The 24890-nt window shown below is 39.3% G+C and overlaps 1 protein-coding gene across 12 annotated transcripts in view; it reads right to left on the bottom strand.

Annotated features, from left to right (window-relative positions):
* Window positions 1-24890, bottom strand: part of LOC126268160 (protein lingerer-like) — a 317435-nt gene that overhangs the window by 111860 nt on the left and 180685 nt on the right. For 4 of the 12 annotated variants that reach the window (XM_049973709.1, XM_049973714.1, XM_049973718.1 and 1 more), the window contains exons 1-2: window positions 1604-1688; window positions 163-343 (exon numbers count right to left, since the gene is read on the bottom strand). In XM_049973709.1, the coding sequence (XP_049829666.1) occupies window positions 163-297 (135 nt within the window). In that variant the 5' untranslated portion in view covers window positions 298-343; window positions 1604-1688. Of the gene's footprint in view, window positions 1-162; window positions 344-914; window positions 1381-1554; window positions 1689-24890 lie in introns of those variants that run through there. The other 8 variants (XM_049973713.1, XM_049973717.1, XM_049973720.1 and 5 more) reach the window with 5 other exon arrangements.

The following is a 24890-nucleotide window of genomic DNA, read 5'->3' as shown; positions in this document are numbered from 1 at the left end:
ACAGTGTCAAACAAATATTCATTACAACAGACTAAGAAAATAAAAAATATCTTTTATCCAGCATTTTGTGTGTAAGCCATTTAAAGACTGTGAATGTTATGACAAACTGATAACACAGCACCATATAATCTACACTTTAACCAACAGAAAATGAAGTCTTACCTGTGTTTTAGGGTGATGGTCCAGTGACTTTGGTGATTCTGATTTTGTGTCTGTTTTTTGTGATTTGCCTGTTGCAGAACTTTCCTGTTTTGCACCTTTTCCACCACGTGAGGTGGCGCGGTTTACTGTACTCATCTTTACAATGTCTATGTACAATCACTATTTACAAGTTGTTCTGCAACTGAAATGAAGTTATACAAATATATAACTTTCACACAAAGGATTACATATGAAATCACACACACTTCTGAAAATGTCTTCATCTTGTTCTCTGAAACCCACCAAACTAAACCACTACTTCACCAAAATGTGTTAAAACCTTTGTGCACAATGGCAATCAATAAAGTAGATTCAAATACGTTAATCTGATTAAATTCTGAATTATAGCTTCAGTCTTTAAAATGGAATTTATAGTTTTCAAAAGCTTTTCTAGATGCTCGATCACGCCCAATACTATCGAACAATTATTAATTATGTAACACGCCAAAGAGATACACGTTAATCACACTCATATTCGTATAAAGTGGGAATTCTACTGAAATGCACCGCACAGCTGATAAAAGTATCACTAGACTGCATCTCTCCACTTGGTCGAATACCATGCAATTCTGGAAGTCCCGAAGCTTTTCGCACACACGCATCGTCCTGGCAATTTTTAATAGCACAATCATAAAATCCAGGGATCATTAGTGCTCACATAACACTTAAAACTAAAACTCGACGAAACGGATAATCCAACATCTATTACTTACAAGGTGAAATAACAAACTTGCTTTGCTCCACAATTTAGAAAACAGACAATTATCCAGGAAGTATACACAACAAACTGAAAGCAGAAGCGCGCACACACCCTACAAGGCCGTGTTTTCTCAAAAAATTAACAAGTTACTTAAAATAAAAACACAAAGGAAGTCGATCAGATTAGGTTAAGTACTCCGTCGATGACACCATGACAGTGCTCGAGACATTTTCTTTTATAAAGAGGTAACAACCAATCACTGCGTGGGAAACAACTCTTTGCTCTTTACAACTCCAACTTAGTACATAAACAAAAATTTATGGATAAAAACTATTATTATTGTTAACACGAGTAGCACGTTAAAGACAGCTCTACTGTTGAAGATGTGTTGATTGGTGGAACTTAATTAAAGCTCCCAGAAACGTAATTTTCACAGTAGCTACATTTCACACAAAGAAATTTATTTTCATAAAGCCGGGTTAATTTCAGCCATGTGGGGAGGACGCCATTTCAAAGCCTTGTTAGGCTTACTATTGACAACCTTCCGAAATAGAGAAAAGTTCTTTCGGGAACGGCTCATTTCCCGTGGATTAGTTGTTTGTCGTGACCGACTAACAAATCCCAAGAACGCATACGGAGCACAAACGACTTACTTTTCGGTCAGTATCACCGTAAACGGAAAAAAATAAGCAATTCTCGTACCTGCAAAATGCGCTCAAAACGCAATCAAGTCACGTGACATACACTTCTCGGAAGACGTACTCCATAGATATGACTAGAGATTCGGTAGGGCCTTCGCATTGTCTGGCGCTTTATTTTCTCTGGAACGAAGTTAGCGCTACTAGTGAAGATAGTGAGAAACATTAAATACGTAGGTAATTTGAAATACTGTTGACGAAGCACATTAGATGTTAATCCACTGAAACGCTTTTTGAGTAATTGCTTCGTACAAATAAACCAAATTTAAAGAACACCATTGTCAAATGCTATTTTATTACGCGGTTTCAACGAAATGGCATGAACTATGAAAATTTATCATCGAAGAATCTATTTACACCACAATTAAAAAAAACACGTCTGAAAGCTCTTGAGAACAGAAACCCATTCGGTTAATTGCCATATTACCTGTAATTTGAAGCGTATGTTTAGCGTGTCTGAAAAGAAGCCGCAATGTAAAATGACATAAACGGCATTCTTGTCTGAAGATAAAATATGGACACTACCTACCCTGTTTCGAAACTCTTACAATTTCTGAGATTGGAGTGTGTTAAATGACGTTAAGGAGTCTCGTTATTTTCAATTAATGTATGACGACTAGCTACAGGGAGCACACCTAATTTCACATGAATAATATTACTGCATACTGGTACTCTGTAAGTAATTTATTTGTTTATTCATCCAGGGATCACCTCACAATGATACATAGGATTTGTTATTATGATACAATAAAAATAAACAGTTCAAAATATACCAGAATATATAAGTAGGCTTTCATGATGATAGGATAGGTTGTCAGCTGTGGCCTTGATTAAGACACAACCCTGGCGTTTAACTGAAATAATTTAATAAAAGCTAAATCAGAATGGCTGGACAGAGCAAACTCCATCCCCCCGAATATGAGGCCAGTGTCTTTTAAAAACTGCTCTGCCTCATTTGTTTGGTTCCTATGGACAAGGTTCTTTGATTTATTCACAATTTGCTCAGAGTGCCTTACACAAAATAGTTTCATCCTTCATTGCTGTATACACCAAGGACTCCCTTTGGTGATTCCTGGACCACAAATGTGTTGTATGCCCCTTCCACTACCTCCAGTCATTCTGTAAAACTGACATCAGGTCTATAAAAATGTTAATGTGCCCCATGCACATCTTAATATCCTCCCCTAAGTCCACCTGAAAAACTGAGTGTGTGAATGAATTACATTGTAATCATACACAGAAGTGCCAAATATACTGGTTTAGGCAAGAATATTCAAATACAAAGAAATGTAAACAGGCAGAATATGGAGCTGCAGTCAGCAACACCTATATAAGACAAGTGTCTGGCACAGTTGTTAGATCGGTTACTCGTGCTACAATGGCAAGTTATCAAGATTTAAATGAGCCTGAATGTTGTGTTATAGTCAGCACACAGGTGATGGGACACAGCAACTCTGAAGTAGTGATGAAGGTGGGATTTTCATGTACGACCATTTCAAGAATGTACCGTGACTATCAGGAATCCAGTAAAACATCAAATCTCCAAAATCGCTGCAGTCAGGAAAAGATACGGCAAGAACAGGACCAAAGACGACTGCAGAGATTCGTTCAATGTGACAGAAGTGCAACTCTTCTGCAAATTGCTACAAATTTCATTGCTGGGCCCTCACCAACGCCTGTGTCTGTCAACACCGACACTGGACTGTTGATGACTGCAAACAAGTTACCAGGTCAGATGAGTCTCATTTCAAATTGTATCGAGTGGATGGACATGTTGGGCTATGGAGACAACCTCATGAATCCATGGACCCTGCATGTCAGCACAGGACTGTTCAAGCTGGCGAAGGCTCTATTATGGTGTGGGACATTTGTAGTTGGAGTGATATGGGACCCCTGATACATCTAGATATGACTCTGACAGGTGACACATATGTAATATTTCTGTCTGATCACCTGCATCCATTCATGTCCATTCTGCATACTGATGGACTTGGGCAATTCCAGCAGGACAAATCGACACTCCACACATCCAGAACTGCTACAGAGCAGCTGCAGGAACACTCTTCTGAGTTTAAACACTTCCACTGCCCACCAAACTACCCAGGCATGAATATTATTGAGCATATCTGGGATGCCTTGCAACATGCTCTCCACCCCCTCATACTCCTATAGATTTATGGACAGTCCTGCAGGATTCATGGTGTCAATTCCCTCCAGCACTACTTCAGATATTAGTCGAGTCCATGCCATGTCGTGTTGCGGCACTTCTGCATACTTGCAGGGGCCCTACATAATATTAGGCAGGTGCACCAGTTTCTTTGGCTCTTCAGTGTATATTGCAATGTGACAGGGTGTTATCCCCTTTCATTATTAACCACTACTCTTGAGTTCTCTTAAATAATATTTAACTGTGTAGTATGCATTACTTATGAAGAATGTTTTACCTGCCTTTTTAAACAGATGTATTTTTAATTTGTTTTTGGATGGTATACTGTCTTCTGCAAACACTATTTTTTCATCTTTTACCCAGACATGTTTCACAGAAGTTACACCACCATGCACTGATTTTGCTGTAACCTCAGCAAGACATACCTGGGTACAAAGAAGTAAGAAAAATTTGTTTATTCAAGGAAAACACAAGAGTGAGCTTCAACTTCAAGATGAAGCTCTAATTTAGTAATCTTTTTCATCTCCTTGGACAATTTATTATACAAATTTATTCCTTGATATAAAAATGCTGTTTTGAGTTGTTTCTTTTTCCTTAGTAAACATAAGCCCACACTGGCTCTTTCTCCATGACCCAATGAAATGCTCAGTAAATAATGCCCGCATATACGCCAGTAAGTTAAATAAAACAATGCAAAATCCAGAATGGAATGTAACAATACCTGAGAAGGAAAGTTGCAACTCACCATATAGTGGAGATGCTGAGTCACAATAGGCACAACAAAAAGATTCACACAGACACTGAGACTGCAGACGTGTATGCACGTTGCGTTTTTGTGAGTGTGTGTGTGCGTGTGTCTACTGCTGACAAAGGCCTTAATGGCCGAAAGCAATAATTGTGTGAATCTTTTTTTGTGACTATTGTGACTCAGTAATTTAAATAATCTTTACCAATATGGGTGACACATTGCTTTTAACAAATAAAGGTAACAACCTACATACAATAGTGACTAACTACTGACTCTATATATTAAAAAAAAAAAATCCTCAGCAATCAATGAAACCACAATGAGAAAAAGTCTGAAAAAACTGGTATCAGAAATGTCACAAGACCAATACAGGTCAAACAAAGTCCACAATACCACGAACTCACACATATCTCCATAACCTGGTACTGGAAATTTCACTTGATCTATATGTCTCGAACAAAGTCCACAGTGCCGTGAACCCACAAATAGCTCCAAAGCTCAGTCTGGAAATTTCTCTTGACTTATATAGCTCAAACAAAACCCATGGTACTACAAAACCAAACATAACATGACAGATCCACTATGTAACACTTCATGCTCAACCAAAGCCAAAAACACAAACACACCACAACTTGGAGATCGAACAATTATCGAAAACCTAACCTGACTGAAATAACGCAGTCCACAATACCCACCAATAGCTGCTAACAATTATGAACTTATCACACACACACTCATTCTTCTCATAATGAACAACATAAACTTACTAATTAAAGTCAGCTAATGAATACATCTAGCCTCGCACATTAATCATAAACACACAAGTACTCGCACCCACACACACAACACTAAAAGAAACAAAATAACAAACATTAATGGAGTGTATACAGAACACACTAACATAAGCCTAATTCTGCCCAACATGCATATCCCAGCACATACGCTCATCTCGAGTTTGAGACGCAGCAACTTTGGTCAATATGATTAATTCACCATGCTATTGACACTTCACACATTGTCATCACAAGGCAATATAACTGCAGAACTTTATTTGTAGTGATCATGTTTTCACCCATAACAGCAACAACATATGACAAAAACTTAAATTTCCAACCAGTGACCACAGGCATACTAACAATTCCAAAACTGAAAATAAATGAGTAGCCAATTACTTATGACATTACAATAATTGACTGACAAGCCAACAAAAATGAATTTCCAGAATGCAGAGTAACATACAGCACTAAGTACAATGCCTCACTATCGTCACTCAAATACAACAAGTAAACCCTAGAGGCTGTCACAGCAGATGATAAAACACTGTCTCCAAACATGAAGCTTTTCAAATATGCCTTGCAAACATGACATCACATAACACAACATAGTTGCATCACAGATCAAAGCTGACACTTGGTACCATACACTTCAGGGCTGCCTTAATTTTTCCAGTATCCTATCTATGAACTGAAGTCTGCTGCCTGCTTTACCTATGATTGGGCCTTGTGATCCATTACACTTGCTCACAAACTGTTACACAAGTATTTGTATAGACTGAATGATTCCAGCTGTGACTCAGTGATGTTGTACTCATAGGATACTATGGTTTTGCATTTTATGAAGCGGTCAATGTTACATTTGTGGACATTTAAAGCAAGCTGTCGGTCTTGCACCACTTTGAAATCTTATCAAGATATGACAGAATATTTGTCAAGCATTTTGAAGGTATTATTCATTTTAGGCAGCATCATCAACAAAAAGTCTGCATTTACTATTAACATTGTCTGCAAGTTCATTAACATACAAAACGAACAAAGAGAGTCTGAATACACTCCCATGGGGCACACTTGAAGTTACTACTACTTTTGTTGATGGCTATCCACCCAAGATAACAACTGTGTCCTTACTACTAACAAATCTTCAATCCAGTCTTTAAAGTTGGTTTGATATGCCATGCGATCATACTGTTGTTAATAGGTGTTGTTGTGGCATCAAGTCAAATGCTTTTTAGAAGTCAGGAAATACTGCATCCAAACTGATAACTTTCATCCACAATTTTCAGTATGTCATGAGAGAAAAGAACAAGTTGGTCTCTCATGACTGATATTTTTTGAGGTAATTCTGTTTGAGATACCTCTGTTTGTCTGAGCCCTGAATATGTTCTAAAATTCTACAACAGATATACGTCAGTGATGTTGAATGGTAGTATTATCAGTAACCTTTACTTATCTGCTTTGTAGACAAGTGTGACCTGTGCAATCTTCCTACCATTGGACTCAGAATTTTGTTTGACTGGTCTACAGTATATTATGGTTTGGAGAGGGACTAACTCAGATGTAAATTCTGCATAGAATCTGGTAGGGATTCCAATGGGTCCTGAGGCTTGTTCAGTTTTTAAGATAATGGCTGTTTGTCAATGCTGCTGACATTAATATTTATATCAAAAATTTCTACAATTGTTCGAAAACTAAACTGTGGCAGTACTCCTGGATTTTTCAATGTAAAGAAACATCTGAAAATATAATTCAGCATTTCAGTTTTTGCTTTGCTACCTGGATTCCTGTGACATCCATGACTACTGGACATACTTCGGTGCCACTTACAACTTTTGCATATGACTAGAACTCATTTGGGTACTGTGAGATGTTCTTTGATAATATTCAGCTGTGGTAGTTATTAAAAACTTCATGTTTTGCCCTTTTGATAGCCAAACACATTTCATTTATCATCTCTCTCTCTCTCTCTCTCTCTCTCTCTCAAAACAAAGATTCCAAGACTTACCAAGCGGTAAAGCGCCGGCAGACAGGCACATGAACAAAACACACAAACAAACACACAGAATTACTAGCTTTCGCAACCGATGGTTGCTTCTTCAGGAAGGAGAGGGAAAGACGAAAGGATGTGGGTTTTAAGGGAGAGGGTAAGGAGTCATTCCAATCCCGGGAGGGGAAAGACTTCCCTTAGGGGAAAAAAAGGACAGGTGTACACTCGTGCGCGCGCACACACACACACACACATACACACATATCCATCCGCACATACACAGACACAAGCAGACTGTGTTGTGTCTGTGTATGTGCGGATGGATATGTGTGTGTGTGTGTGTGTGTGTGTGTGTGTGTGTGTGTGTGTGTGTGTGTGTGTGTGCGAGTGTACACCTGTCCTTTTTTTCCCCTAAGGGAAGTCTTTCCGCTCCCGGGATTGGAATGACTCCTTACCCTCTCCCTTAAAACCCACATCCTTTCGTCTTTCCCTCTCCTTCCTGAAGAAGCAACCATCGGTTGCGAAAGCAAGTAATTCTGTGTGTGTGTTTGTGTGTTTTGTTCATGTGCCTGTCTGCCGGCGCTTTCCCGCTTGGTAAGTCTTGGAATCTTTGTTTTTAATATATTTTTCCCATGTGGAAGTTTCTTTCTCTCTATATATATTCTTTGTGTGTGTGTTTGTGTGTTTTGTTCATGTGCCTGTCTGCCGGCGCTTTCCCGCTTGGTAAGTCTTGGAATCTTTGTTTTTAATATATTTTTCCCATGTGGAAGTTTCTTTCTGTTATATACGCTTTTTTGCTGTTGTAATCACTGTTTGGGCCCTTCCATCATGAAATATTCCTCCTTGAGATATGAAACTACTGCCACTTTATCTAATTTACTGACAATTTAAATCTTTCTGGATGCTTCAGTTGACTTTGGTACTTAGGTAATTGTTGTTACTGCAACATCCTCAAGGTAACTGGTGTCAGATTAAATTCAGATATCCTCAAAGAAATCAGGTTTGCTTGTTGCCATGGATGTAATTTATTTTCATTGTGAATAGGCTTCCAAACTTTATTTTCTGTTTTGAAGGTAGCAGGATATCTTGCCATGCCCACTGTGTGTAAAACTGTAATTATTCCAATGGATTGTTTAATGATTTAAGCTTCCACCAATGTTAAAAGTATGATACTGCAACAAATGTTGCAAAAGAAAACAATTCCAAGAAATTGGAACAATGCTGGAATTACTCTCATTCATAATAAGGAAAACGAACATGATACATAACTCCATAGCCTTATTTGCCTCTTATTTGTAACATAGAAGATATTCACTAAATTGATCACCAAATACCTAAAAAAAACATTGGATTTTAATCCGGCAAAGCAACAAGCTGCACGATAGTGATAAACTCAAAACTGAAAGAGAAATCAAGCAATGAGATCCAGTATTAACAAAACTATTTCAGGTGTCTTACAGGAAGTTTTGTACATTCTTGCAATGACAAAGCAAAAAAAGTGTTAGAGGAACATACAGTATCTGATCGGAAGTATACAGATATCCCTTTGTAATGCAGTACTGACCACTAGACATCACAAGAGGCAGACCCATCAGTATAAAAGGAGGCAGGGGGTATTCTGTTGTCAGCAGAGAAGCAGTAATAGCAGAATGGGTCAGTCAGGAGGTCTCAGTGATTTGAAAGTCGACCTGTTATTGAATGTCACTCAAGTAACAAATACATCAGGGGCATTTCAGACTTTCTAAAGCTACCCAAACTGATTGTTGGTGGTGTGACTTTGAAGTCAAAATGCAAAGGAACAACCACAGCAAAACCAAGACCAGGCAGGTCTCATATAGTGACAGACAAGGTCTGTTGGGCATTGCAGGGTGGCTGAAAAAAATCACTTGAAATAAATGGAACAAATCACTTGTGAGTTCCTAAGTGCTACCAACAGTCCAGCTAGCACAATGGCTGCACATAGGAAGCTGAAAAGAATGGTGTACAATGGTGAAGCAGCTCCTCATAAGCTACATATTTCTGTAATAAATGCTAAGTGATGCTTGAGGTGGTGTAAATTAGCAGTGCGCCTGGACAGTGAATGACTGGTAAAGAAAGATTTGGGGTGATGAATCATGCTATACCTTGTGACAATCCAATAGAAGGGTTTGGATTTGGCAAATGCCTGGAGAACATTACCTGCTATCATGTGTAGTGCCATCTGTGAAGTACAGAAAAGCTGGTGTTGCAGTGTGGTGGTGTTTTCTAGGGTGAGGGTGGGGTTCCCATCTTGCACTTAAGAAAAAACGTTTTATAGCAATGTGTACTGCATACAATAGAGGAACAGTTCGGAGATGATTGTACCACACACTTCTCATAAAAGAGAGTTGTTAGATATTTGGAAAAAAAAGGAAGAAGAAGAAGAAGAAGAGAGAGAGAAGAAGCATGGGACATCTTATGATACCACGAAAATGGTATGGAATAATCAGGTTTAAAAGCAGAAACTGGATTCAGAATTTCTAAGAACATTAGATAATTTGTGGTGGGTACAATAGCTGAAAGATGATATAAATCTTTAACTAAGAATCATATGTAAAAACCAGGATACATTAAGTTGTATGTATGGAGATAGGACATTGTTCCTCCAATAGAAGACGCATTGTGCAGTGGACAGGCATGTGGAAATGACAATAATTAGCTGATCCTTTGGACAAAATCCTCCTTCAGACATAGCACACAGAGAGGGGATGACTGACAGGTATAAGAACAGAAAAATGGAAATGGCTACTGTATACATTGATACCAAAAACACTAGACTTATCAAAATTCAAATGGACGAGATGTATAAATAAAAGCCTTCAAGGGCATCTCACATTTGAAACAAAACTACCACTAGTAAGCCCTACAAAATATGAAGATACAAAGGACTTACATCTGCAAACAAAAGATGTTCTCATACATACAGAAATTTCTTGTTTTTTGTTATATCTTACAATTTTTCACAAGCACTTGCTCAACAAGAAAACAACTAGTACATATCTATTTTGTGGGGGAATGTAACCTTCTCATCTTTGCTGTATCATTCACTGAATGCCAGGCACATCAGGTGTCACCACCACCCAGTATGTAACTTGAGTCAAAGAGACAGCAAGGTATTGGGTTATAAATCTCTCTTGCTGACTCCATAGTCTGAATTGGAATGGCACTGGAAAACTTCATGAGTAGTAATTTGAAATACTCTCCAAAGTAAGCTTACCAGTCACATGGGTCCCTGCCTTCATTGATGGTCTCAGTTCCTAACTAGAGCAGCCCCTTCAGTAAAATTTCCAGAAGCATGTGTGGATATGTGGCGTACACAGACAACCATTGTAAAGTGAAATGGGAAATCAATCTTATACAGCCTTACCCTTTTTTTTAAGAAATTGTCTTATTTATCAAAACTGCAAAATAGTACAGTCCAAATTAAGTTATGTGGCAATGAGAACTGGACTGTTATTCAAAAAGAGTAGGTTCATCTTCATTTAAAGTTCATATGAGTACTGCTCTGATCCCTTCATTGGAGAGACACATTTTTTATTTGCATCCCTGTTCAAACACAGTAATTCTTCATCTCAATGCTTTTGATGTTGATAGCATGTTGTATACTAACAAGAAGGGATAAAAACCTCTGCACTAATCAAATTGTAGAATCTCATAAAACAACTATCCTTAAAGCAAACTTGCTCACTGTCCTGTAGCAAACAAATTACAAAATCTTCTTGTTTTTATTAAGGGTATAATATCATTCTAGTTACATAACTGAGAATTGAAAATAACCTAGAGCAAGATGCAGTTACCAAAATAAAAAAAAATTATGAAGGTTTTTAGTGAACAACAACACAGAAACAGTGGATTGAGCGGAGACTCCCACTAAGTTTACAGGAGAATCATTGATCATTAAATAAATATAGTGCTGGAATCAGAGTTCTGCTAATAATTGCTACTATGGAAGACAATAAATGAATGAATGAAATATTCCTTGTTATTCAACTGGATAGCAAACTACAAATGGAAATAACATATTAAAAAAAAAAAAAAAAAAAAAAAAAAAAAACAGATCAAAAAGCTCAGTCCAACTACATAGGCATGAAATGGAAAAACTGTTTGTAAAGAAATGGGCAATTCTGTTAGATTTTTGGATGCTAATTCCAAAGAAAATCAAAGAAAAATTACATCATCTGTTAACTTCTTACAATATCACATTTTCATTTAGTGTGAATAGAAAAAAATAGACGGCATTGACGAGGATGTTGTTGTTGTAGCCTTCAGTCCAAAGATTGGCCTGATGCATTTAGTCCCACTAGTCAATCCTATGCAGATCTCTGCATCTGTCTATTTTATTGCATCACAAATCCATTTTAACCATTTAACCAAGCCCAGTTCTTGGAAAAAGCACAGGTCACAACCGTCTACAAGAAAGGCATTAGAAATGATCCATTAAACTACCATCCAATATCTTTGAGATTATTTTATTGTAAAAGCTCAAACATTAAGAAGTATTTCAAATGGAATGGCCGCCTCCACTCCAACCAGCATGGACTCTGAAAACATTGATCATTTGAAATCCAACTAGCACTTTTCTCACATGACATACTGAAAGCTTCACAACAAAACAGTCAGGTAGAAGCAGTATTTCTTGATTTCTGAGAAGCATTTGATTCAGTGCCACACCTACACTTATTTTCAAAAGTATGATCATATGGGGAATCAAGTGAAATTCGTGACTGGATTGAGGAGATCCTGGTAGGGAGGACACAGCATGGTGTCTTGGATGGAGTGTCATAGTCAGATGCAGAAGTGCCCAGGGAAGTGTGTTGGGACCCTTGCTGTTCATGTCATATATTAATGACCTCCTTAGGCTTTTTGCAGATTGTACTGTTATCTATAATGAAGTGCTGTCTGAAAGAAACTGCACAAATATTCACTCAATTCTTGCTAAGATTTCAAAGTGATGCAAAGATTGGCAACTTGCTTTAAATGTTCAAAGATGTAAAATTGTACACCTCACAAAACAAAAAAACATAGTATCCTATGACTATAATAACAATAAGTCACTGCTGGAATTGGCCAACTCATACAAATACATGGTGTAACACTTTGTAAGGATATGAAATGGAATTATCACATAGACTCAGTCATGGGCAAGGCAGGTAGTAGACTTGAGGTTTTTGGTAGAATCCTGGGGAACTGCAATCGGTCTACAAAAAAGATTGCTTACAAATCACTCATGTGACCAGTTCTAGAATATTGCTCAAGTGCATGGGACCCATATCGAATACAGCTAACAGCAGATATTGAATGTATACAGAGAAAGACAGCACGAATGGTCACAGATTTGTTTGATCTATAGGAAAGTGTCACAGAGATACTGAAGAAACTGAACTGGCGGACTCTTGAAAATAGATGTAAGCTATCCCGAGTAAGTCTGCTAGCTAAATTTCAAGAACCGGCTTTAAATGATGACTCTAGGAATATATTATGACTCCCTATACACTGCTCACATAGGGAATTTGAGGAGAAGATTAGAATAATTACAGTGTGCACAGAGGCATTCACAGAATCATTCTTCCCATGCTCTGTGTTTGAATGGAATGGGAAGAAACCCTAATAACTGGTACAATGGGATGTGCCCTCTGCCATGCACTTCGCAGTAGTTTAAAGAGGATAGCTGTAGATATAGAACCTGTGTATTGTATTCTAGTCATGGTCTACCTCCATAAGTTAACCCCTCACATTTCCTTCTATTATAAAATTAATTATTCCTTTATGTCTCATAATGTGTCCTGTCTACATACCACTTCTTTTACTCAAGCTGTGCCAGAAAGCTCTTTTCTCCCTGATTGGATTCAGTACCCTTTCATTTGGTTATTCATTCTAATCATATGATCTCCAGTGTTCTTTTGCTACTTACATTCCATTTCAAAAGTTTCCATTCTGTTTATCACTCATGTTTCATTTCCATATAAGATGATTTTCCAGACAAATAAATTCAGGAAAGGCTCTCTAACACTAAAATTTATATTCACTGTTAACATATTTCTCTTTTTCAAGTTGCAGTTTGCATTTCATGTTGTATTTACTTCTGTCATTGTTAGTTATGTTGCAGTAGAGATATCAAAACTTACCTACCACTTTAGAATCTCAGTTCCTTGCCAGATTCCCTCAGCACCTCCTAGCTTAATTTCACTACACTTCTTTACCATTTATTTTACTTTTGTTGATGTTTATCTCATAAACCTCTACTTAAGTTACTACACATTCCATTCAACTTATCTTCAAAGTCCTTAAGCATCTCTGATAGAAGTACAATCTTATCTACAAACCTTGAAAGTCTTTAGGTCTTCTCTGCGAACTTAAATTCCTTTTCCAAATTTCTTCTTGTGTTCCATTATTCTGTTCTCTTCATATAATGAAATGTGGCACAACTCTGTTTTAGTCCTCTCTGAAATACTTCCTCCCATCCATGCCCATCAAATCTTCTGACTGCAGCCTTGTTTCTGTACAGATAACCTTCTCCTTTCTGCATTTCATTCGTGGTAACTTCAGAATTTCAAAGACTGTATTACAGTAAACACTGTCAGAATCATTTACAAATTCTTTAAATGTGAGTTTGCCTTCCTTCAACCCATCTTCTACAAAAAGCTGTAGATTCAGCATTACCTCACGTGTTCCTAGATTTTTCCAGAATCCAAACTGAACTACCCCTGTATCATCTTCAACCAGTCATTCCATTCTTCTTACTGTTCTATAACCAGGACTAATTAAACTGATGTTTTGGTAATACTTACACCTGTCACCACCTACGTTCCTTAGTGTTGCAGTTATTAATTCTTCTTGATGTCTGAAAGGATATTTAACCTATCATATATCAGGCTTGTTCTCCAACAATCTTAATAAGCTTCATAAAAATATAGTCTGCTCCAGATGGTTTGTTTTGAACTGACCTTCCAGTTTCCTGTCAAACTCTTCTTGCCGTATCAAATCATGTATTTCATTTTCATCCACTTCCTCTTCCCTTTCTACAGTACATTTGAACTAGTGACATGAAGATGGAGTGCCAGTGACTGTCAGTTATTACGAAGTATTTTTTTTTTTTTTTCAGTCACAGTTGCCAAGAACTTCCACGGCTATGATCAGTTTCAATGTTAATATCAGATAAACTGTGCTATTGTGGCTTTTGATCTCTCCAGAGATGTCATCTTCTGTTTGTTCAGCTGTGGGAGACTACTGAAGATGACATTTTTGGATGGATCAAGAGTGGCTATCTGGTAGAGACTAGATATGAGTTACAAAGTCACTGCTCTTTCTCTTTAAATTGTCCAGCTGCTGTTTTTAGCCAACAATTCAAATCAGACATTTACGTAATTTTACACTGAACACTAACAGCTGTGTGCATATTGGAAAAGTCAAGATTTGTTTAATACAACTGTCATAGTAAAGCATGATGTATATTGTTAAATCCAAATACTCTGATAAATTGTAGCAGTTGCTAATTAGCTGCCAGCATTCTTTTTCACTTTCAAATACCAGAAGATTTTCAATTTCCTGTCTTATGTCTGTCAGCAATCTTTTTGTAGGCTTTTGTGCCAGAATCGTAAAATTCCATTCTGAAATATAGATGGGGATTCATACTCTATAAGGAAGCTATTTGTACTTCTAGCATTGTGGGTGTGAGTTTCACTGTTTACCTACATTCACTCTTTACTTTTAACTACAAATACAATTAGTGAGTAAATATAAAATGACTGAAAAAAAGCACAGGTCATTCCCATTTTGAAGATGGGTTGTCGAATAGATGCACACAACTATAGGCCTATATATCCAATGTTGGTCTGCAGTAAAATTTTAGAACATGTTTTATGCTCACATATTATGATATTTCTTTAGACTGAAAAATCTCCTTTGTAGTAATTTGAATGGGTTCCAAAAGCAGTGATTGTGTTCGTCCTTGAGTGGTAGATACTGGCACCCACATTGATGCCATGTTGCTCGACTTCTGGAAGGCGTTTGATATAGTTCTGCACTGGAGTCTAATGAACAAAATATGAACATATGTAGTATCAGACCAGCTATGTGATACAACTGAATAGAACACAGCATGTCATTCTCAACAGAGATAAATCTGCAGACATAAAAGTAACTTCGGGACTATACCATAACCCAAGGGAGTGTTATAGAACCATTTCTTTTCAGGATATATACATAAATGACTCACTGATACTGTCAGAAGTTTCGTGAGGCTTTTCATGGATGATACTGTTGTATACAGAGAAGTTGAATGTTTGAAAACTGCAGCAAAATGCAGAAAGTTCTGCGTGGGATTGACACTTGGTGCAGGAAGTGGCAACTGACCTTCAGCATAAGTAAATGTAACACATTGTGCACAAATAATAAAAAACACCCATTACTGTACAATGATATGATTGCAAAACAATCACTGGAAGCAGTTACACCCATAAAATATCTAGATGTGTGCATAAAGAGCAGTTTTAAGTGGAATGGCCACATAAAACTGATGGCAGGTAAGTCAGATGAGATTCAGTGGAGGAATCCTAGGGAAATGTAGTCCATCTACAAAGGAATTAGCTTACAAAATCCTCCTTTGACCAATACTTGAATTTTACTTGCCAGTCTGGGATCCATACAAGATAAGGCCAACAAAGTAAATAGAGATGGTCCAAAGAAGAGCAGCACATTTTGTTACAAATTCATTCAATAAGTGCAAAAGTATCAAGAGATGCTGAGCCACACTAGAAACAGATGCAGCAAGAGGGGCTTGCTGTTACATGGCATGCTTTCCTGTTAAAGTTCTGGAAGCATATGTCCCTAGAAGATTCAACCAATAAATTGATTCCCCTATGCATGTATCATGAAAAGGTCATGGAGGTTAGTCAGAGAGATGTGAGATCACACAGAGGCTTACCAGCAATTATTCTCCATGCAAACAATTGGCGACTGGAACAGGAAAAGGAGGAAGTGACAGTGGTACACAAAGTACCCTCCACCACACACTGTAAGATGGCTTGTGGAGAATAGCTGTAGATGTGCCAGACACATAACTGCAAGAATACCAGGGTCCCTAAGGAAGTTTCTGCAAGATGCCTGGTTGTCTACTTTACATAATTTTCTTGCTGTAATTTTCTGTAGTATCAATCTATGTCTTGACTGGAGCTGTGTTGACACGGAAAATTATGCCACAGGACAATACTCAATGAAAGTATGTTATAAAGCCTGTATGTAGATCAACACAATGGCTGAAATTTTGAAAGTAAAAAGCAGGTAGAGCTGAGCTTTTTGATTAACTCATCCACTCCTGGTGTCATCTCAGTTTATTATCCATGGAACCTCACACATGAAGTCTCCTCCAGTGTGTGCACATCTGCTACCTTTAAGTCACTTTTTTGTTTGGAATTACAAAAGTCTGTAATAGATTTGGACATGTTAGTTTACAATAGTGTGTGTGTGAGTTGAAGGAAGTTCTCCTGTCTCCACTACACTTTATACTGGGGTTAATGAAACAAAAAAGACACTAATATTTTAAATATTTTTGTGAAACAGCTTCTGCATTGTCAGAAGCTGGGTTTGTTGGTTCAGACATTTGGACTCTTTTTTTTATGTTTGAAGTATTTGTAAAAAGATTAAAAATGTTCAGAAGAGACATGGGTGGTTGTTGACTACTGCTGGATCTTACATGGATTTCTGTCTAATTTTGAAATATTTGTTTAAACAGTTCAATATAACATGCACATTTTTCCCAGCTTTTGTGGCTAGAGAAAAAGCTGTGATTATACTTGAAATCAGCACCTCAAGTTGCAGTGTGATCGCTTGGAATTTTAAAAATGGTTTTCAGTACCCTTAATTTAGCTGGCATGTGTTATTTGCTAAATACTGTTACAGGAAATTTACAATAATGATTAAGATCATATAGACGGTTTTGGTGCTCATCAGTGCTCTCCAGTACAGTTATGGACACCATCATAAGCAAAGTTTCCCAAGGATCAGCAGCAGATAATATGAAAATCATAACAATGTAGACAATGTGATGATATGGGAAGATAATGAGTAGAAATTAGGACAACTGAATACCTGCAGAGGGTACAAGAAGTAGATGATTTGAAATACACAGGAAGTAAGGTAAGCAGAAAACGAAACATCAACAGAGGACAGAACGTTGCTTGAAATTTTATTATTATTGTGTATCAGATACAGTTAGGCATTGGAAAATGTATGCCAAACCATTATATATTTGTAAAAATCATATTATCTACAGTAACTGTGGATGAAAATGTTGGGTGTGAACAAAGAAAGATTTGGGTAGAATACAAGCGACAGAGATGCGCTTTCTAAGAGGGATCCTAAGTAAGATGAGAAGGGATAGGATATGAGATGTGAAACATGCTCTGTATGAACTGCCTAAAAGAAACTAGACCATCAACAAGATGGAGAGAACAAGTGAAGCATGACATCAATCGAAGAGTCCTCTAATGGGAGGAAATGGTTAACAACAGTCTGTGGGAGAAAAGAGAAGGTTGGAAGAGACTTTGTGAATGATCTGTGTAAACAGTGTTCCGGGAGGAAGAAGAAGAACAATGGGAATAAATTTAACTCACTTCCTACAGCGGCCTTTATACTTTTTCCCCCCCTTCTTCTTGCAGATGAGAGTAGTTTTGAAAAGAACTAGGTAGAAGAATGGTTAATGTCTGATATGAAAGAAGGCAATAATTAATATAATTCAAAGCACTAGCTTTAGTTATGAATAATACCGTAAAGTTAGAATGTCACAAAAAAGCATGAAATAAACACAGCAGTCATAAAAGTCTCCCAAGATAAAATAGAATGGTGCAATTGAGGTCCAATTCTATGATCAGATGAGGATATATTAAATTGCTGATCACCAATTCCATTTTTCCAAATAAGTGTCAGGAAACAGAATAAATAAAAACTAAACTTTCGATGCTACTGCATTATCTTCACTGGTGTTGTATGTACTTAAGGATATGTATTTCAAGGACACGTCTGCTTATGAAATTACACAGACTAATAGATTGCCAAAAAGCAGTAAGACATGTTACCACAGAGGTATGTCTCACAAAGAGCTAAACAACTATTCTCACTTGATCAGAATCCAGTTGAGTTCTGTTTGTAATCAGCCAATATTTTGAGATATAGTACCTACAATAAACATGAGCAAACCATACTTATAAATGGAGAGATAAAAAAAAAAAACAGTCTCTAACTATAGGTACCTCAGTTTGGCTTCTGTTACTTAAAAAATCTTAGGGAAAAAACTTAAGATAGAATGTCCAAAGTGAATATGTCTGCAGCATTCACAGCAGCTGTACAAACTGAAAGTGACACAGTCGCTTTATGACAGGTCTCCACTTGTGTTTGGAATCATACTATCTGCAGTGCTACAGTGTTGAAAGATGTGTGATAGAGGCTCAAAATAACTAACGTTATATCACAGGTTATGATTCAGCCAGGGAAACTGCATCACTCTTGATATAAAAAAATACCTACAGTGTCATTAAAAATGAACAACTATTATGTTAGGTCCCAGTAATATATATTTATAGTCCCTTAGGGGAAAAAAAGGACAGGTGTACACTCGCACACACACACACACACACACACACACACACACACACACACACACACACACACACATATCCATCCGCACATACACAGACACAACACAGTCTGCTTGTGTCTGTGTATGTGCGGATGGATATGTGTGTGTGTGTGTGTGTGTGTGTGTGTGTGTGTGTGTGTGTGTGTGTGTGTGTGTGTGTGTGTGTGCGAGTGTACACCTGTCCTTTTTTTCCCCTAAAGGAAGTCTTTCCGCTCCCGGGATTGGAATGACTCCTTACCCTCTCCCTTAAAACCCACATCCTTTCGTCTTTCCCTCTCCTTCCTGAAGAAGCAACCATCGGTTGCGAAAGCTAGTAATTCTGTGTGTGTGTTTGTGTGTTTTGTTCATGTGCCTGTCTGCCGGCGCTTTCCCGCTTGGTAAGTCTTGGAATCTTTGTTTTTAATATAAAATATATACTCAGACTTACCAAGCGGGATAGCGCCAGTAGACAGGCGCAATAAAATAACAAACAAACACACACACAAAATTTTGAGCTTTCACAACCGGCAGTTGCTTTGTCAGGAAAGAGGGAAGGAGAAGGAAAGATGAAAGGATGTGGGTTTTAAGGGAGAGGGTAAGGAGTCATTCCAATCCCGGGAGCGGAAAGACTTCCCTTAGGGGAAAAAAAGGACAGGTGTACACTCGCACACACACACACACACACACACACACACACACACACACACACATATCCATCCGCACATACACAGACACAACACAGTCTGCTTGTGTCTGTGTATGTGCGGATGGATATGTGTGTGTGTGAGTGTGTGCGAGTGTACACCTGTCCTTTTTTTCCCCTAAAGGAAGTCTTTCCGCTCCCGGGATTGGAATGACTCCTTACCCTCTCCCTTAAAATCCACATCCTTTCGTCTTTCCCTCTCCTTCCTGAAGAAGCAACCATCGGTTGCGAAAGCTAGTAATTCTGTGTGTGTGTTTGTGTGTTTTGTTCATGTGCCTGTCTGCCGGCGCTTTCCCGCTTGGTAAGTCTTGGAATCTTTGTTTTTAATATAAAATATATACTCAGACTTACCAAGCGGGATAGCGCCAGTAGACAGGCGCAATAAAATAACAAACAAACACACACACAAAATTTTGAGCTTTCACAACCGGCAGTTGCTTTGTCAGGAAAGAGGGAAGGAGAAGGAAAGATGAAAGAATGTGGGTTTTAAGGGAGAGGGTAAGGAGTCATTCCAATCCCGGGAGCGGAAAGACTTCCCTTAGGGGAAAAAAAGGACAGGTGTACACTCGCACACACACACACACACACACACACACACACACACACACACACACACACACACACACATATCCATCCGCACATACACAGACACAACACAGTCTGCTTGTGTCTGTGTATGTGCGGATGGATATGTGTGTGTGTGTGTGTGTGTGTGTGTGTGTGTGTGTGTGTGTGTGTGTGTGTGTGTGTGTGTGCGAGTGTACACCTGTCCTTTTTTTCCCCTAAAGGAAGTCTTTCCGCTCCCGGGATTGGAATGACTCCTTACCCTCTCCCTTAAAATCCACATCCTTTCGTCTTTCCCTCTCCTTCCTGAAGAAGCAACCATCGGTTGCGAAAGCTAGTAATTCTGTGTGTGTGTTTGTGTGTTTTGTTCATGTGCCTGTCTGCCGGCGCTTTCCCGCTTGGTAAGTCTTGGAATCTTTGTTTTTAATATAAAATATATACTCAGCGGGATATATACTCAGCGGGATAGTGCCAGTAGACAGGCGCAATAAAATAACAAACAAACACACACACAAAATTTTGAGCTTTCACAACCGGCAGTTGCTTTGTCAGGAAAGAGGGAAGGAGAAGGAAAGATGAAAGGATGTGGGTTTTAAGGGAGAGGGTAAGGAGTCATTCCAATCCCAGGAGCGGAAAGACTTACCTTAGGGGGAAAAAAGGATAGGTATATACTCGTACACACACACACACACACACACACACACACACACACACACACACACACACACACACACATCCATCCATTACATATACCTTCCTTCTCCTTCCCTCTTTCCTGACGAAGCAACCGCCAGTTACGAAAGCTTGAAATTTTGTGTGTGTGTTTGTGTGTTATTTTATTGTGCCTGTCTACCGGCGCTTCCCCACTTGATAAGTCTTGGAATCTTTGTTTTTAATATATTTTTCCCATGTGGAAGTTTCTTTCTATTTTATTTACATCAAAATATATACTCACTCATATTGACTAAAATCAGTATGCATTGTGATATAAAAGAATTTTATTATGTTTTTCTTTTGAAGCTGATTTCAGTATTTGCTGTAATTTTAAATGCTGCTTTCTTGGTTGTGGTAAACAGATGCTGTTCAGCTACTACTGCTATGTTAATGTTCATGTGACTACACTGATAGTTATCAGAGAATCTGTGCTTGCCAGGGTTGAAACTTTGCCATTAGTCTGCAAGTTGTGCCCACGGAATCAATAATAACCAGTGTAGAAGCAGACATTTGTGGTGTGGACATGGTTACACTGAAGAAATCCCTATAGAAACTCTGGGAGTATAGGCTCACACAAAGCTTCCAAAAATTAAATTAACTCTGGGCAAGAGTAATGCCATAAAATGCCTGAATGAGGATGATAGTATTATCATTCCCCCCACTGACAAGGGAAATATGATAGTTGTTTTGAATGTGACCGATTATCACAATAAGATTAATGACTTATTAGAGCCACAACCATATAGGAAGCTGAGTAAAGGCCAAAATGATAAAGTTCTCAGAATTGTTATGTTGTTGTTTAAAAAAAAGTGCTCTATCAAACAGAGCATTCAGAAAAGTCTGCTCAACTCAGCTGTGCTACCACCGAGGCTTTGTGGGTTGCTGAAGGTGCACAAAGAACAAGTTCCTCTAAGACCTATAGTGAGTGCTATTGGTTCACCAGCCTATACAGTTGCCAAGTTCTTGGCAACATTATTACGGCTGTATGTAGGCAAATAGAATAGTGGTCCAGCTATCGCTGTCTCCGTGGTTCTGCTTGAGAAGGGGTTGCAACAGCTAAGACAGATTTTTCCTCCTGATATTGCAAAACTGTTGAAATATTGTCTCACAACCATATACACTCCTGGAGACTGAAATAAGAACACCGTTGATTCATTGTCCCAGGAAGGGGAAACTTTATTGACACATTCCTGGGGTCAGATACATCACATGATCACACTGACAGAACCACAGGCACATAGACACAGGCAACAGAGCATGCACAATGTCGGCACTAGTACAGTGTATATCCACCTTTCGCAGCAATGCAGGCTGCTGTTCTCCCATGGAGACGATCGTAGAGATGCTGGATGTAGTCCTGTGGAACGGCTTGCCATGCCATTTCCACCTGGCGCCTCAGTTGGACCAGCGTTCGTGCTGGACGTGCAGACCGCGTGAGATGACGCTTCATCCAGTTCCAAACATGCTCAATGGGGGACAGATCCGGAGATCTTGCTGGCCAGGTTAGTTGACTTACACCTTCTAGAGCACGTTGGGTGGCACGGGATACATGCGGACGTGCATTGTCCTGTTGGAACAGCAAGTTCCCTTGCCGGTCTAGGAATGGTAGAACGATGGGTTCGATGACGGTTTGGATGTACCGTGCACTATTCAGTGTCCCCTCGATGATCACCAGAGGTGTACGGCCAGTGTAGGAGATCGCTCCCCACACCATGATGCCGGGTGTTGGCCCTGTGTGCCTCGGTCGTATACAGTCCTGATTGTGGCGCTCGCCTGCACAGTGCCAAACATGCATACGACCAATCATTGGCACCAAGGCAGAAGCGACTCTCATCGCTGAAGACGACACATCTCCATTCGTCCCTCCATTCACGCCTGTCGCGACACCACTGGAGGCGGGCTGCACGATGTTGGGGCGTGAGCGGAAGACGGCCTAATGGTGTGCAGGACCGTAGCCCAGCTTCATGGAGATGGTTGCGAATGGTCCTCGCCGATACCCCAGGAGCAACAGTGTCCCTAATTTGCTGGGAAGTAGCGGTGCGGTCCCCTACGGCACTGCGTAGGATCCTACGGTCTTGGCGTGCATCCGTGTGTCGCTGCAGTCCGGTCCCAGGTCGACGGGCACGTGCACCTTCCGCCGACCACTGGCGACAACATCGATGTACTGTGGTGACCTCATGCCCCACGTGTTGAGCAATTCGGCGGTACGTCCACCCGGCCTCCCGCATGCCCACTATACGCCCTCGCTCAAAGTCCGTCAACTGCACATACCGTTCACGTCCACGCTGTCGCGGCATGCTACCAGTGTTAAAGACTGCGATGGAGCTCCGTATGCCATGGCAAACTGGCTGACACTGATGGCGGCGGTGCACGAATGCTGCGCAGCTAGCGCCATTCGATGGCCAACACCGCAGTTCCTGGTGTGTCCGCTGTGCCGTGCATGTGATCATTGCTTGTACAGCCCTCTCACAGTGTCCGGAGCAAGTATGGTGGGTCTGACACACCGGTGTCAATGTGTTCTTTTTTCCATTTCCAGGAGTGTATTTGAAATGGAACAATGAGTTCTATGAACAGACAGATGGCATGGCTATGGAAAATATAAACTTTCATGGTGGAAAATGCCACAGTTAATCAAATTTTCCAGGCTACTATGCTATGGTCAAATTGATTTTACATTTAAACCCAGCATTTCATCCCCATTTGCAGAGGACATTTTCAACGGTGATTGTAGCTTTTTTGAGTGTCTGATTCATGCCTTGGCTTGCGAAGTTACAGCAAATTTCTTCATGGAAAAATTTGAGGAGCAGCAATGGAAACTGCCAACAAGAAATTGAATAGTTGGTTCTGATACATGGATGATGCATTTGTTTTGTGTAAGCATGGCAGAGAGAAACTGGGTCAGTTTCACAAACATCTCAATGGGATTAATCATAAAATTCAGTTTACTATGGAGGAGGAAGTTGGCAGAAGATTAAATAATCTTGATGTGCTTGTTTTCAAGAAAGTAGAGGGCAGCTTACGCTGCATGGTTTACAAAAAACCCATGCACACAGACCTACACCAGAATTTGGACCACCACCCACAGCAAAAGCAAGGCATCATAAAAACATTGGCGGATAGAGCAAGGAATACCTGCAAAACAGAACTGCTTGATGCAGAATTAAAACATCTCACCAGTACATTGCTCATGAATGGTTATTCGTCTGTTGAGGTAAAAAGAGCACTAAGTCCACTGTGCAGAAATCATAGCGATGCAAAAGTGCCTGTGAAATCAAGTTTTCCTACCTTTCATTAAAGATGTTACTGACCACAAAGAAGAAGAAAAAGGAACATCACAGTAATCTACAAACCCATGTTGAAGATACAAGGTCATCAAAAACTGGCCAAGGATGCTTGCAAACCACTGGAAAAACCTGGAATTTATAGGATTCAGTGTAGTTGTGGGGAGGTGTAATGATAAAGAAACGACTAGAAGAGCACAAGGACAAGTGCATAAGAGAGGAGACTGACAGATCAGCTGTAGCAGGACAAGTTTTGCAGCTAGGAGACCAGCACATTCATTTTGACAGGACTCAAGTACTGACACCAACAAGCGACTACCATGAAAGGCTACACAGAGAGGCCATAGAGATTGCAAAATACCCCAGGAATTTCAGTAGTAAGGTGTGAGATTGAATGACATCTGGATTCCAGTGCTGAAGAAGATGTGTACCAGTCTTTCACCATGAGGTGATAGCAACAGCAGACGATGGCAGTTGACAATGGCCAATTGCAGTCAGGTATTCAAAACATGTGACATCATACCAATGCATGGAAGCACATGTAAAAGGAAGTTTGCTGCTGCAGTTGGTTGAGAGACAGGCGTGAATCGGACATTCAAAGAAGCTACAATCCCCCTTGAAAATGTCCTCCGCAAATGGGGATGAAATGCTGGGTTTAAATGTGAAATCCTTTTTCAGCATGGCATAATAGCCCAGAATTTTTTTTATTAACTGTGACATTTCCT

The sequence above is a fragment of the Schistocerca gregaria genome, chromosome 4 (assembly GCF_023897955.1).
Source record: "Schistocerca gregaria isolate iqSchGreg1 chromosome 4, iqSchGreg1.2, whole genome shotgun sequence".
Taxonomy (NCBI): domain Eukaryota; kingdom Metazoa; phylum Arthropoda; class Insecta; order Orthoptera; family Acrididae; genus Schistocerca; species Schistocerca gregaria.
Note: the sequence above shows the minus strand (reverse complement) of the source record. Positions and strands in the feature narration are given on the sequence as shown.